Genomic DNA, 15,119 nt, shown 5'->3' with positions numbered 1-15,119 from the left:
CCCTCCAGGGTTGGGGTCAACCCCATTTCAATTCAGGAAATACAATGAAATTTCAACCCAAATGATCGTGTAATGCTTTTCTATGAAGAACTTATTTTCTATTTTCTAAACCAACTGGAATTGAAATAGAATTGACCCCAACTCTGCTGCCAACTAATACTAACGCTACTTAGTTTTGGAGAAATGACTTGCCTTCTGTAAGTTTTAGAAACATTGCCTTGTAATTACATTACCAAAAACCAATACATCTTAAAGATACTTTCACATTTCGCTCCCTCATATGAGGCCAGTGTGTAGAATAATACCCAAATATGCAAAGAAGGATATTGCATAAGTATAGCTTTGTGTAGCTATTCAGGACACATCCCCATGAAGAGAATGAGGTTCAGAGTCAATGTGTCATGTCATAGCTGACACCATTCTTTCTGCAGACATCTTTGAATCTTAATTCAGAACAGATATTTAAGAGTTTTGGAAAATGTGGACACATAAAAGATCAAATAAAAACCTGAGGAAGATTTTACAGAAATTCTGTTACCAAAATTTGCATCTGAACAGCTCTACCAGTAAATGTGTTTGTTGAAAAATGTTCAGTGTAAATTGTTACAAGTAGTCCTTGTCCCTAGAGTTGTGTGGTTTGTTAAACTTTGAAATTATTAATGTTTTTGGTTTGGCATACCTTTTAAATGAAAAATCCAATACTGTGAAATTGCCCATATGCTAACATTGCATTTAGGTCAGATGTATTTGTGGGTAATTTTCCAAGTAAACACTAAGTAAATCACTAAACCAAAAACAAGACAGATGTGAACTGTAAAGAACCATAGCAGTTTAGCATTAACTAAGTGGGCCCATAACTTTCTTGGGGAGGGCACATTTGGTTTTCAGGGTAATAGAAGACAGCCTCTGTCTTCTGCTTTTGGACGTTAACAAGACGACACTCCATCTTAACTCCTCCTCCACATGTACTGGATTGGTTGAACAGTGCAGAAGAAAACCTCCCGGGATCAGGACCAGAATGTGGGCATCCTGCTCAGGGTTTAAATAATAATAATTTACACCTGCTATGTTAAGTTACTGACAGGCTAACAGCTCATAGGTTGCCAACCTACTATAACAGGAAACGCCAGGGCAGGGTCTGTGTGTCCTTATGGCATGATGTTATGTCCCAGCATGCTTTGGTTACCATCTTGGATACCCGCTGATGATGATCCCAAAACACAAAGCAGAAACACTTCCTCTTCCTGGTGGAGTAACTGACATCCCTACATCCTCAGCGTAACTCAAACCGCTTACCATATCTGCCAGTCTTAACTGTAGGCTACTCAACACATTAGCCTTGACTGTCACGTCAAAGCCATGATTCTTCTTCTTGGAGACCCGCTGACATTAGACATAACTACATAGTGTCAGACAACAATTAGAGGGACTAGTGCAGGTTCACAAACCAGAGGTTGAAAACCACAAGAGGATGGGTTTCAGAGTGTTGGGCTGTGGTTTCCATCTCAACATCATTATCTTTTCCGTTATACACCTCTGTAATGGAAACTGCCATTAAAAACATACTTGGCATTACAAAACCCTGGTTGGACTGGGTTAACTGAACCAGGAGTGAGCGGGCCCTTGGGGTGCGGCTCTGGCCTGGCCAGAGTGAGCTCCCCTCCAGAACTCCCCCACAGATCGGCCTCACCATCCAGCCAGTGGTCCCTCAAAGATAAACACTATTATAGCTGATTCTTCTGCCCTCAGCATTAAAGAGCCCACAACAGCAGCCTGCAGTATGGCAGCCAAGTGTTGTGCCTTTAAACGGATCTCATTTGATGGAGATTCAGTCCCTAGATGTCGATCTGCCGGGCTCTGACAGGGATCCACAAGGGAAAACACAGTTAATTGCTCAGCGGTGGCTCAGAGCTGGTTTCATTTCATTCTTACTACTGTGATTCTTCTTCAGTCCCTCCCGGTCTTAACCAGTTAATTAAGTTAGCATAGTGGAGTGGTGGGTCTGGGGCCTTGCTAGGTATTATTTAACACATACACTGAGGGTAAAAAACATTAACACCTGATCTTTCCATGACAGACTGACCAGGTGAATCCGGTTGAAAGCAATTATCTTTTATTGACGTCACTTATTAAATCCACTTCAGTCAGTGTAGATGAAGAGGAGGAGACAGGTTAAAGAAGGATTGTTAAGGCTTGAGATAATTGAGAAATGGATTGTGTAGGAGTGACATTCAGAGGGTGAAGGGGCCAGACAAATGGGACACACCTGGTTCCGGGTGTGTTCCGGGATAAACACACATCTTCCCCATTCATTGAAGAGACTCTCTCCATGCAGACAATGTTGGATTTTGGTATTGGCATTTTTGTTTGGGCACCTTTCAACAACCCTCATTATCACATCTATGCATGCAACCACTCACTTACACCATTGTAGGTTACTTCGGTTATTCGTTATCTCGACGTCATCTCCCTTTTTGTTATGGACTTTGAGCTGGTTCGTGACACAGGCGCACTGGTTTGTGGCAAGAACTGCAACACTGAGGTTTTCACGCTCAAAAGTTTCCTGTTTGTATCAGGAATGGTCCAACACCCAAAGGACATCCAGCTAACTTAACAACTGGGAAGCATTGGAGTAAAACATCCCTGTGGAACTCTCAACACCTTGTAGAGTCCCTCCCCTGGGGGGGTTCAGTATACTCAGTGTAGACTGGTGTCATCAGAGTGATGAGGGTGGTGATGAGGTGGGAAGGTGGACTGTAACTGTACGGTTCACACCAGAATTGACTGTCTGACAGCAGATAATAGTTACTGTAGAATCAGACTGTATGAGGGGTTGTGAGCTGTAATGTAGAGCCAATGGAAATAGTTATGTGCTATACAGTACACTACTAACTAGGGATGCACAATATATATATATATATATAAATAAACATAGGTAGATTACGTAATGACGCCATGACAAATACAGCACTACACAGAACAAAAGCAGCAGAATAACTAAGTGCCCATTCCAACAACTAAACAAGTTCAAGTTGAGTAAGAACATTTCAGTGAGACAACTCAAAGGCGAAATCAACGCCAAGATAATGGAATTCATTGCCCTTGACAATCAAATGTCCTCTGTCGTGGATGATGTTGGCTTTCACCCGGCACACACTACCAAGTAGGCACTATTTTTCAGATGTTGCCCTACTGGAGACAGTTTGTTGAAAAGCACATCTATGAGCTACTTTCTATGGGCGTCACTGCTATTAGCTTCACGACTGACATTTGGACCAGCGATATCAGCCCCATGAGCATGCGGAGTCTAACAGCATTGTGGGGGGACAAAAGTTTTGTACTGAGGAAAGCCGTATTGCTCAACAATGTGCTGGTTGTCATACTGATGCTGCCATTTCAATAGCATTTGAGAACCTGTTTGAAACTTGGAAACACTCCTAGCTCCATTTGAACAACTGACTGGAGAAATAAGCTCATCAACTGTGTCTGCAGCAGACGTGATACCGTCTGTCATGGCACTGAAACGCCTGCTCAACAGAACTGCCGACACAGACAGTGGGGTTAAAACTTACAAAAGTACTCTACAAGAGGCTGTGAACAAGCGATTCGGCGGCATTCTCTCGGAGCCTCTTTACTGAGTTGCCACCATGCTCGATGCTCGATGCTAGGTACAAGGACCGCTACTTCGATGCAGACAAGAAACTGGGTTTATGTGAAATGTTACATACACAGCTGGACAAGATAGAAATGGACACAGTGACAGTGCGCTCCGAGGAAGAGAGGTCACGGACAGACAGACAGCTGGACAAGATGGAAACAGACACAGTGACAGTGCGCTCCGAGGAAGAGTGGCCACGGACAGACAGAGCTGGACAAGATAGAAATGGACACAGTGATCGTGCGCTCCGAGGAAGAGAGGCCACAGACAGACAGACAGCTGGACAAGATAGAAATGGACACAGTGACCGTGCGCTCCGAGGAAGAGAGGCCACGGACAGACAGAGCTGGACAAGATAGAAATGGACACAGTGACCGTGCGCTCCGAGGAAGAGAGGCCACGGACAGACAGAGCTGAAACTTCACTGCTTGACATGTATGATGAAATCCTGGTTGAGAATGAACAAAGAAACAACACAGTAAGTAAATGAAATAGGTTTTGGTTATGTTTTACTGGTAATGGGGACATACGTAAATGCCAACATTTATAGCTTTTTGGTCAGTGTGTGTGTTTCTAACTATTTAACTGTACTAGAATTCTTAAAAAGGCAGCTAAAATTTTAAATATAGTTTATAGGTATCTTGTTTTTTGGCAGGGAAAATATTGGATATCAGTATCGGCCAAAAATGTCATATCGGTGCATCCCTACTAAACTCAGCAAAAAAAGAAATGTCCTCTCACTGTCAACTGTGTTTATTTTCAGCAAACTTAACGTGTGTAAATATTTGTATGAACATAACAAGATTCAACAATTGGGACATAAACTGAACAAGTTCCACAGACATTATTCCAGTTCTGTTCGTCACATGTGTCCCTGAACAAAGGAGGGGGGGTCAAAATCAAAAGTCAGTCAGTATCTGGTGTAGCCACCAGCTGCATTAAGTACTGCAGTGCATCTCCTCCTCAAGGACGGCACCAGATTTGCCAGTTCTTGCGGTGAGATGTTCCTGCAAGTTACCGGGCATTTCTGGGGGGAATGGCCCTAGCCCTCTGATCCAACAGGTCCCAGACGTGCTCAACGGGACTGAGATCCGGGCTCGTCGCTGGGCGTGGCAGTATGGCTGGTGGCATTGTCATGCTGGAGGGTCATGTCAGGATGAGCCTGCAGGAAGGGTACCACATGAGGGAGGAGGATGTCTTCCCTGTAACGCACAGCGTTGAGATTGCCTACAATGACAACAAGCGCAGTCTGATGATGCTATGACACAACGCCCCAGACCATGACGGACCCTCCACCTCCAAATTGATCCTGCTCCAGACCTCGGTGTAACGCTCATTCCGTCAACGATAAACGCAAATCCGACCATCACCCCTGTTTGTGAGACAAAACCGTGACTCATCAGTGAAGAGCACTTTTTACCAGGTCCAGCGACGGTGGGTTTGGGCTCATAGGTGACGTTGTTGCAACAGGTCTACAAGCCTTACAACAGGTCTACAAGCCCTCTGTCCAGCCTCTCTCAGTCTATTGTGGACAGTCTGAGCACTGATGGAGGGATTGTGTGTTCCTGGTGTAACTCAGGCAGTTGTTGTTGCCATCCTGTACCTGTCCCGCAAATGTGATGTTCGGATGTACCGATCCTGTGCAGGTGTTGTTACACGTGGTCTGCCACTGCGAGGACGATCAGCTGTCCGTCCTGTCTCCCTGTAGCTCTGTCTTAGGCGTCTCACAGTACGGACATTGCAATTTATTGCCCTGGCCACATCTGCAGTCCTCATGCCTCCTTGCAGCATGCCTAAGGCACGTTCACGCAGATGAGCAGGGACCCTGGGCATCTTTCTTTGGTGTTTTTCAGAGTCAGTAGAAAGGCCTCTTTAGTGTCCTGCGTTTTCATAACTGTGACCTTAATTGCCTACCTGTCTGTAAGCTGTTAGTGTCTTAATGACCGTTCCACATGTGCATGTTCATTAATTGTTTATGGTTCATTGAACAAGCATGAGAAACAGTGTTTAAACCATTTACAATGAAGATCTGAAGTTATTTGGATTTTTACAAATTATCTTTGAAAGACAGAGTCCTGAAAAAGGGATGTTTCTTTTTTTTGCTGAGTTTACTAACCCATGTCCTTCCTTGTAGTCTTCCATTACCATGTCTCTCACTATTCCTAATTTCACCTCACTGAACGCTCTCCAAGTCCACTGCTTGTTGTGTTGAAATTAGGGTTTGTTCGTTTAGGGAGTCTCTCCCTGTAACATGACAAATCTGCAATAACATGACAGTTCTGCAATCTATCAATCTGATTTTCATTCAGACTAATCTTACTGGCATCAAATGCCATTACACCCACTTCCTCCTGGAGCAACATTTGCTTAATTAAAGCAAAGTTTCTCTGTTATCAGTACATCAGTGGCCAGGTGTGTGTGTGTGTGTGTGTGTGTGTGTGTGTGTGTGTGTGTGTGTGTGTGTGTGTGTGTGTTTGTTAGGCTCTAATCCCTCCCACAATGGACAGTTGTGTGGCATGCGGGGCTCAATGACGAGTGCTATGCCAGAGGAATCCGATCGCAGATGTTATCAAATCAGCAGTTCTCCACTTACCACCACACATACACAGAGATTTCTGTTTGCATAGAGGTTATCAAAGGCAGGTACTGTCTGTGGCCAAGTAACCTCTCTCTCCAGGACAGTGCTCCTCCTCGTATTCCTCTGCTTCCCAGACTAGAGGGAATATTGAGAAGCCTTCAAGAGGAGCCAACGTGTGCTTAGGTCCTTTTCATCCTCACCTGACATGTCTGTCAGTCTGTCTGGGATCCCTTTCACAGTCAGTCTTCATAGAGATGAAGGCTAAGAACCAAGTTGTTTTCACAAAGGTTTTACTATAATGTTTAAACGATTACTATATACAGTGCCTTGCGAAAGTATTCGGCCCCCTTGAACTTTGCGACCTTTTGCCACATTTCAGGCTTCAAACATAAAGATATAAAACTGTATTTTTTTGTGAAGAATCCACAACAAGTGGGACACAATCATGAAGTGGAACGACATTTATTGGATATTTCAAACTTTTTTAACAAATCAAAAACTGAAAAATTGGGCGTGCAAAATTATTCAGCCCCTTTACTTTCAGTGCAGCAAACTCTCTCCAGAAGTTCAGTGAGGATCTCTGAATGATCCAATGTTGACCTAAATGACTAATGATGATAAATACAATCCACCTGTGTGTAATCAAGTCTCCGTATAAATGCACCTGCACTGTGATAGTCTCAGAGGTCCGTTAAAAGCGCAGAGAGCATCATGAAGAACAAGGAACACACCAGGCAGGTCCGAGATACTGTTGTGAAGAAGTTTAAAGCCGGATTTGGATACAAAAAGATTTCCCAAGCTTTAAACATCCCAAGGAGCACTGTGCAAGCGATAATATTGAAATGGAAGGAGTATCAGACCACTGCAAATCTACCAAGACCTGGCCGTCCCTCTAAACTTTCAGCTCATACAAGGAGAAGACTGATCAGAGATGCAGCCAAGAGGCCCATGATCACTCTGGATGAACTGCAGAGATCTACAGCTGAGGTGGGAGACTCTGTCCATAGGACAACAATCAGTCGTATATTGCACAAATCTGGCCTATATGGAAGAGTGGCAAGAAGAAAGCCATTTCTTAAAGATATCCATAAAAAGTGTTGTTTAAAGTTTGCCACAAGCCACCTGGGAGACACACCAAACATGTGGAAGAAGGTGCTCTGGTCAGATGAAACCAAAATGTAACTTTTTGGCAACAATGCAAAACGTTATGTTTGGCGTAAAAGCAACACAGCTCATCACCCTGAACACACCATCTCCACTGTCAAACATGGTGGTGGCAGCATCATGGTTTGGGCCTGCTTTTCTTCAGCAGGGACAGGGAAGATGGTTAAAATTGATGGGAAGATGGATGGAGCCAAATACAGGACCATTCTGGAAGAAAACCTAATGGAGTCTGCAAAAGACCTGAGACTGGGACGGAGATTTGTCTTCCAACAAGACAATGATCCAAAACATAAAGCAAAATCTACAATGGAATGGTTCAAAAATAAACATATCCAGGTGTTAGAATGGCCAAGTCAAAGTCCAGACCTGAATCCAATCGAGAATCTGTGGAAAGAACTGAAAACTGCTGTTCACAAATGCTCTCTATCCAACCTCACTGAGCTCGAGCTGTTTTGCAAGGAGGAATGGGAAAAAATTTCAGTCTCTCTGATGTGCAAAACTGATAGACATACCCCAAGCGACTTACAGCTGTAATCGCAGCAAAAGGTGGCGCTACAAAGTATTAACTTAAGGGGGCTGAATAATTTTGCACGCCCAATTTTTCAGTTTTTGATTTGTTAAAAAAGTTTGAAATATCCAATAAATGTCGTTCCACTTCATGATTGTGTCCCACTTGTTGTTGATTCTTCACAAAAAAATACAGTTTTATATCTTTATGTTTGAAGCCTGAAATGTGGCAAAAGGTCGCAAAGTTCAAGGGGGCCGAATACTTTCGCAAGGCACTGTAATATGAGTGTGGTTCCTGAGATGTTGTTAAAACACTTCTTCAGGCATTGTGAGATGTGATACACTGCCTAGTGCAGATTGACTGTGTAAAAGACAGGTTGGAACGCCACCACTCACAAAATAAAAAAAACCTGCTTGCCTGCATTACAAACTTAGCTGCTGCCTGGTTGCCAAGGCAACACCCATGTGACTCAGGGCCGGTCAGGATCTGTGAGCATCCTCTAACCCCCTCTCTCCCTCCCACAGGCTCTCTAAGCCAATCACAAGGCAGCGTGTCCCATACGGGTTAAACCTACTCACAGAGGGAGTGTGTGGTCTTTGCTTGGCGCTGCCTGAGGTTTAAAATACCCATATGCTAGGCTAAGGCCTGGTCTGTGGATACACACAGGAGTATTGGTGCAACCTCTGGCTTAAAATACCCATATGCTAGGGCCTGGTTTGTGTTCTGGTGACACACATATGGAGGGTGGTTTGTGGTTTGCGTGGACTCTTCTGACCCCTCTCAGATTCAGATCCGCTTTATTAGCATTAATGACAAGGCCACTTTTGCTAAAGCAAATTGAGATAATGACAACAACCGTAAAAATGAAATAGTAGTAATGTGATTAGAGAAAGGAGAAATCTCTCGCTCTCTTGTCATAGACTTCTCTCTCTCTCCTCGTCTCTCTCTCCATTGCTCCTGTTGTTAACTCAGGGTCCAGGGAAGTATTGACAGCTGGAGCCCAGTGAAGATGTCTGGCTTTCCCCTACTAACTGCATTGGCCACAGCAGCCCAACCTCTCACTCTTTCACACACACTCCCCCACTTCTTCCTCTCTCTTCCTGGCTCTCTGGATCTCACTGGGCTGGCCATCGCCCACTCTCTCTACCTCTCCATATGCCCTTCTTTATTTCTCTTTCCCTCACTGTCCATCTCTCCCCACGCCCTCGGTCTTGCTAACTCTCTGGCTCCATTTCCCTCAGTTTGGGGGTTCTACTGGGTCCATCCACTCAGATTAGAGAGTAGGGGGGACACTCTGGGGAAACTGCCATGGGTAGAACTCAGGAGGGATCTGCTAGGTTCTTCTTAATACCTTCACACTGCAATCTTTTCGTGTTTCCTCAATGAAACTGTACTTTGTTTTAAAAGTGGGGAAATTCCACAGAAAATCATACAGAAATCAAAGCCTTTATGTATCCCTACATTTTGGAACTTCACCTGTTGGTGCTCACTGCTCATGGGTCCTTTTATGATGGAAATGCCCAGTGCATAAGCTACCATTCTGCATTCTCAGCTTCCCACTGCCATTAGACATGAGTAAGATTGAAACAGGGCAGGGCTACTGTGACTCTGGTAGGTCAGAGTCTGGTTTTGAGTAAGGACACAGCAATGATGCTTCCAAAACAAAATGCTCCTGACTTTGACCATCCACTTTAGTCTCACAGTAACTTCCTTGTCCAACACTGGCACCTCGTATGATTGTGAAGATCATTTCTACTCAGTCTGAGGACAGGGAGGGAAGTTTTAAAGGTTGGCGCAGGACAGGCAGTCCTTAAAGGAGCAATCTACTGCAATCTGCAGTAGCTTCATCCATTTTTGGACTTGTGAATTAATGATATGTACCCATTGGTTCTTGAAGAATATAACTTATGCCTCATGAGCTTAGTTCAGCTGTCGTACTCCATCAGAACCCAAAATATAAGCCTGTTTTACTCCAATATTTGTAAACAAAGTAAATGTACTGTAACCAAACACTATATAGCCTCGAAACGTGGTTAAAACTATCATTTTTATATCATAGATGATCAGTATTTTCATCCATAGTGCTGTTCATGAATTTGAGTGGTTACATTTCTCCAGCCCCATCCCTCAGCTTTTTACTGAAACGGGTGGGGCTTTGTTGTTTTAACTGCAGATTGCCGCTTTAAAAACAGATGTGTTTCAGCGTAAATGCACCACATAGGCTAGTCCAGGTTGTGGTTAAAGTTGTTGAACCAGATAAGGGCAGACAATGAGTTGGTTCAGTTGATGGGAGATTAATCATAATTTGTGAAATCATTTGTGCAACATTTAACCCTGAGAATAGTTTTAAAATGATGCCAAATAACATTTATTCTAACACACTCTTGAAACCTCCCCATTTCAATCCATCTACACCAATGATTATTAGCCCAATATATCAGACTGTTTATGACACGTCCTGGGAGTTCTGTAGGCTGCTGAGGTGCCAAGTTTCAGCCTGGTTTACATTAATACATTATGCAGAACAGAATCCCTGCACTAAAACACTTTAACAGCCAACACACTGAGAGGCTTCATTTAAGATAAGGGCACACTTTGAAGAAAGATGCATTCTTCTCATTTTTTTTGTCCGAGATATGGAGTCCTAACTGGATCATAGACTAGGAATTTAAGGTTAGTGAGGTGCTGTATGGCTTAACGCCGCCGTTCACCCCCGAAATAAACGTTCTTCTCATTTAATCTCAGATGGCCTAAAGTCAGGTTTAGTCCATATTCAACAACAAAGTGAGTTTGTTGTGTAGGTATAGGTGTATGCCTAAGCATCAGGTGAGACCCATCGGCTGGGGTTGGTATTGACAAAAACCTATTTGTCCCCCGTCTGTCGCAAATGTTGAATAAAATTCCATTTGAACTTTACCGGTTGTCCTCTGATTTAGTACTTTTGTGGCCAGAAATTTTAGACAAAACATCCACAGGGATGTATAATTAAACCGACTTCAAAACGCGGGTCTCGGTGTGTGGCTATCACCATTTGTTTGCTCACCCCCTGAAGAATGTGCACAAGACAGAAGGACATGCATACTAACCCAAGTCTTGCAGGGGTTTACATTGTTTTGCGTATGTGCCAGGTGACTGCAGTTCCAGCGTTTGGAAACATCTGTGTAATAATACTTTCCTGTACATATGTTTTCTCAAATTCCAAACCACAAAACAACAAACTGCTGAGACTACAGGTCGAGGAAGTTTAAGATATATCATATTCCATTTTCTGGCTTCCCAAACAAATGTATGGCACTACTCTCAGACTGTAACCAGCGGTATCACAGTCGGATTGCCAGGCAAAGGCTTGAAAAGATAACAGGATCCTCTGGGATGGGGGTTCCATATTAAGGTGTTTAGTCTGAACTGTAAATACACTTAATGACTTCTGGGTTCCTTTCTGGTGTCAGTATTTCTTCAGAATGTATGACAGGCATATTATGCCACAGTATGATCTACTTCTATGGTAGATATTATAGCTTTTGTTTAGGCACTGGAACAAATCTTAAACAAACTTGTGAAATAATTGATAAATGTTCACGTAGACAGTGCAACCCCATCACAAGGCCATCCCTCCAGTACTGGATGAGATTATAGTTTTCCAATGACACCACATACTAAACCCACCTGACATACTCTAATGTATTGAAATAAAAACCGATAACATGCTTTAGGTGGCCTATCTTAGAATAACGGAGGAATAGCCTATTCACCAGTGTTTGATAAATTGTTCAGTAGGCATTTGGAAGCTATAGCTCAGGCCATGGACTAATGGTGAGCCTGGCATAGTAATGCAAGCCAACTTCATGTAAACCCATGTAGCCTGCCAGCATATTGCTCTCAACCTTCTACCCACACGTATTTATCGTGAAACAAACCAGGCTTCATATGAATCATAACAACTCCCATGAACACCATTCTTGTCAGGGAAGATTAGTACAGGATAAAAATGGCACTACATTGCGCGATTACGTACCCCATTTTGCTTGGTCGGTTAATCGAAGGGATTCAGGCCGTGGTCGCCGAGGGCTCCAACGCGGGAATGAACAAGCTACTGTGTTTTCCTCTCCAATAATCGGTTCTTCACAACGCTGTTGACGGCTATGGCTTGACGGGGTACTCGAGATAGTCAGTGTGGTTCCCTTCACGCCGACATAGCCTGTTCGTCTGTTTTACGCTGTGGGTGTTGGTTGAAAGCTCTCCCAAACAAACGTGTCGGTGCATGCATGGGGATCGAAAACATCGGTGTTGACGTTAGATAAATGATATGCACTTTTCAATCATGCTCAACGACGATAGCAGCTAAGCTAATGTTGGCTACCAAGGACCACATACATGATTGACAGAGACTGTTTTTAATTCCCATGTAGCGCGAACCTCATTTTACACTTATAAGGCAGGTAAATAGGGACCGCTTGCATTAATATTGGCAGAACAAAATCTTATCTTGTCTGCTAAAATAGTCTTGGCTGCCAAAATATCCACTTGGTTCTAGACGGACTTAGGTATTACAGCTCGGCGCTCCTCTCCGCTGCCTTGTATTTCGCTACTCTCCAAAGACACCGCCGCTTTCAATGTGACCAGCTGCCTGCACCGCATACAGTTATCCTCGGGCGAGAAAAATGCTGAACATTCATTCCTGCATGTCACTTTGTAAGGCCCGACTGTTCAAAATAGCACAATTTACTCGTTGCCTCTTTCCCTGGCGTCGTAAGTGCCATCAAAATTCCTCCAGCAGCTATTCTACTACAGCTTATTAAACGCATCATTGCATGGCACTAACATCATAAATACATCTGCAACAATAATAAACTCATTTTTTAGCTACAGGGGAATGTGTTTTTTTGTCGAGTAGGCTTCATCTCCCATCTGTTTTCGCGGAAAGACTTGGTGCATTCTCATGGCTCCACCATCTCTAGTACCAGATCAGACAAGCAGCTAGCATCTAAGATGCCGGGCGAATATGAAATGCTATGGTAAATTATGTTTAAATATGAACGATTGCCAGTTCGTTGATATTATTTATCAGACAGAGATCTCAAATGTCAAATCACGACCTCTTTTCGCTCCATCGAACGCCTCCCTTCTTCAGCCGTCTGTTTGTGTAGTCGGTCTCTGATTTCTCCTCTCATCCCATTCATCACATCTCTTGTCGCGTTCAAAACATCTGGGAACTCGGAAATCTCAGACTTCAGTGCGTTCAAGACATCTGGGAACTCGGAAAAAATCGAGCTCCATATGGGAAAAATCGTTTTCAACGGTCATCCAACTTAGAATTTTAAGTCGGGAACTCGGGTATCTTTCTCGAGTTGTGACTTTTCGACCTGAAGACCACTGACGTCATGATTTGACCCGTTTATTCCGAATTCCAAGTTGCCCTGAAAGCACCATCTCTACCCATCCTCAAGCATTAAATTGGCCTACGTCATCACGCCTTCCTCGCACAGAAGTCACCGTATCCTTCGAAATCTGACGTAATGCGCGATAAATATGTCCGTCACTTCCGGTTAGCAACTGTCAAATAGTGTAGCAACACCTACCAACCTGCAGTTTATTATGTAACCCATAATAAACCTGTAATAAACATGAAATGCAGTATTCCATTCAAGTTTTTTACTGTGGTATGTTTTGTGAAGATAGAGTGAATCGCATGAAAATGCTGACATGAGATTTTCAAAAGAGTACTAATTCAGCCCACTGCACAGATCTTTATTTCCTTAGAATTATACTGAACAAAAATATAAATGCAACATGTAAAGTCTTGGTCCTATGTTTCATGAGCTGAAATAAAAGATAGCTAGCTATATGCTATTTAGCAGACTATTTTATCCAAAGCGACTTAAACATCTGTCTGGTCCCAGGAATTGAACCCATTATCCTTGAACTGCAAAAGACATGCTCTGCCAGTTCTACCAGCTGAAATACAGAGATCCTATATGCACATGCCTGTTAATGAGCATTTCTCCGTTGCCAAGATAAGATTAAACAGCATAATCATTAGACAGGTGCACCTTGTGCTGGGGACAATTAAAGATCACTCTAAAATGTGCAGATTGTCACACTACACAATGCCACAGATGTGTCCTGTTTTGAGGGAGCGTGCAATTGGCATGCTGAATGCAGAGATGTCCACCAGAGCTGTTGCCAGAGAATGACTTGTTAATTTCTCTACTATAAGCTGCCTCCAACATTGTTTTTGAGAATTTGGCAGTACGTCCAACCAGCCTCACAAGCGCAGACCACGTGTTACCACGCCAGCCCAGGACATCCACATCCGGCTTCTTCACCTGCGGGATCGTCTGAGACCAGCCACCCGGACATCTGGTGAAACTGAGGAGTTGTTCTGTCTATAATGAAGCCCTTTAGTGAGGAAAAACTCATTCTGATTGGTTGGGCCTGGCTCCCCAGTAGGTGGGCCTGGATCCCCAGTTGGTGAGCAAATGCTGTGTGGCGCAGCGGTGTAAGGCACTGCATCTCAGTGCACAAGGCGTCACTGTAGTTCCTGGTTTGAATCCTGGCTGCATCACATCCGGATGTGATTAGGAGTCCCATAGGGCGGCGCACAATTGGCCCAGCGTAGTCCAGGTGTGGCTGGGGTAGGCATTCATTGTAAATAAGAATTTGTTCTTAACTGACTTGCATAGTTAAAAATAAAAGTAAACTCCCAGGCCACCATGTGAAATCCATAGATTAGGGCCTAATGCATTTATTTCTATTGATTGATTTCCTCATATGAACTGTAACTCAGTAAAATACTTGAAATTGTTGCATGTTGCATTTATATTTTTGTTCAGCATAGTATTTCATATAATTAGAACTTTATATTTATGATTCACCTAGAGGTCCACTTTATGGATAGCTGCCATATTACTACACTATTACTACTCTACTACTGTGTTTTTTTTCTAATGGGAAACATTTATTTACCTTCTAGAAATTAAAAGCATACACAGAATGATAATGGATGTAGTGTACACATTGATTTGTTCAAGTTGCATAATTGTGCAACTGATGGTGGCCACCTTGTGGACATTGGATGACAGTGCCAAATGTGGCGGTTAATGGTGTCTACTGTTATCAAAATAATTTTCCGGCCCTCCAACTAGTTTTCTTTTAAACAAGACAACAGAGACATATTGGCATTTAGTTTTGATCAGGGCCCATATGTTAAT

General features: G+C 43.3%; 1 protein-coding gene across 3 annotated transcripts in view; it reads right to left on the bottom strand.

Moving 5' to 3' along the window:
- LOC139408524 (homer protein homolog 1-like) overlaps positions 1 to 15,119 on the bottom strand; it is a 41,110-nt gene that overhangs the window by 15,718 nt on the left and 10,273 nt on the right. The window contains exon 1 of one of the 3 annotated variants that reach the window (XM_071152512.1): positions 11,924 to 13,064. The exons of 1 other annotated variant lie outside the window; for it this stretch is intronic. In XM_071152512.1, coding sequence (XP_071008613.1) covers positions 11,924 to 11,928 — 5 coding nt within the window. In that variant the 5' untranslated portion in view covers positions 11,929 to 13,064. Of the gene's footprint in view, positions 1 to 11,923; positions 13,065 to 15,119 lie in introns of those variants that run through there. One more of the 3 variants, XM_071152511.1, reaches the window with a different exon arrangement.

This window comes from Oncorhynchus clarkii, chromosome 5 (genome assembly GCF_045791955.1).
Source record: "Oncorhynchus clarkii lewisi isolate Uvic-CL-2024 chromosome 5, UVic_Ocla_1.0, whole genome shotgun sequence".
NCBI lineage: Eukaryota > Metazoa > Chordata > Actinopteri > Salmoniformes > Salmonidae > Oncorhynchus > Oncorhynchus clarkii.
This window is presented reverse-complemented; position numbering and strand designations above follow the sequence as displayed.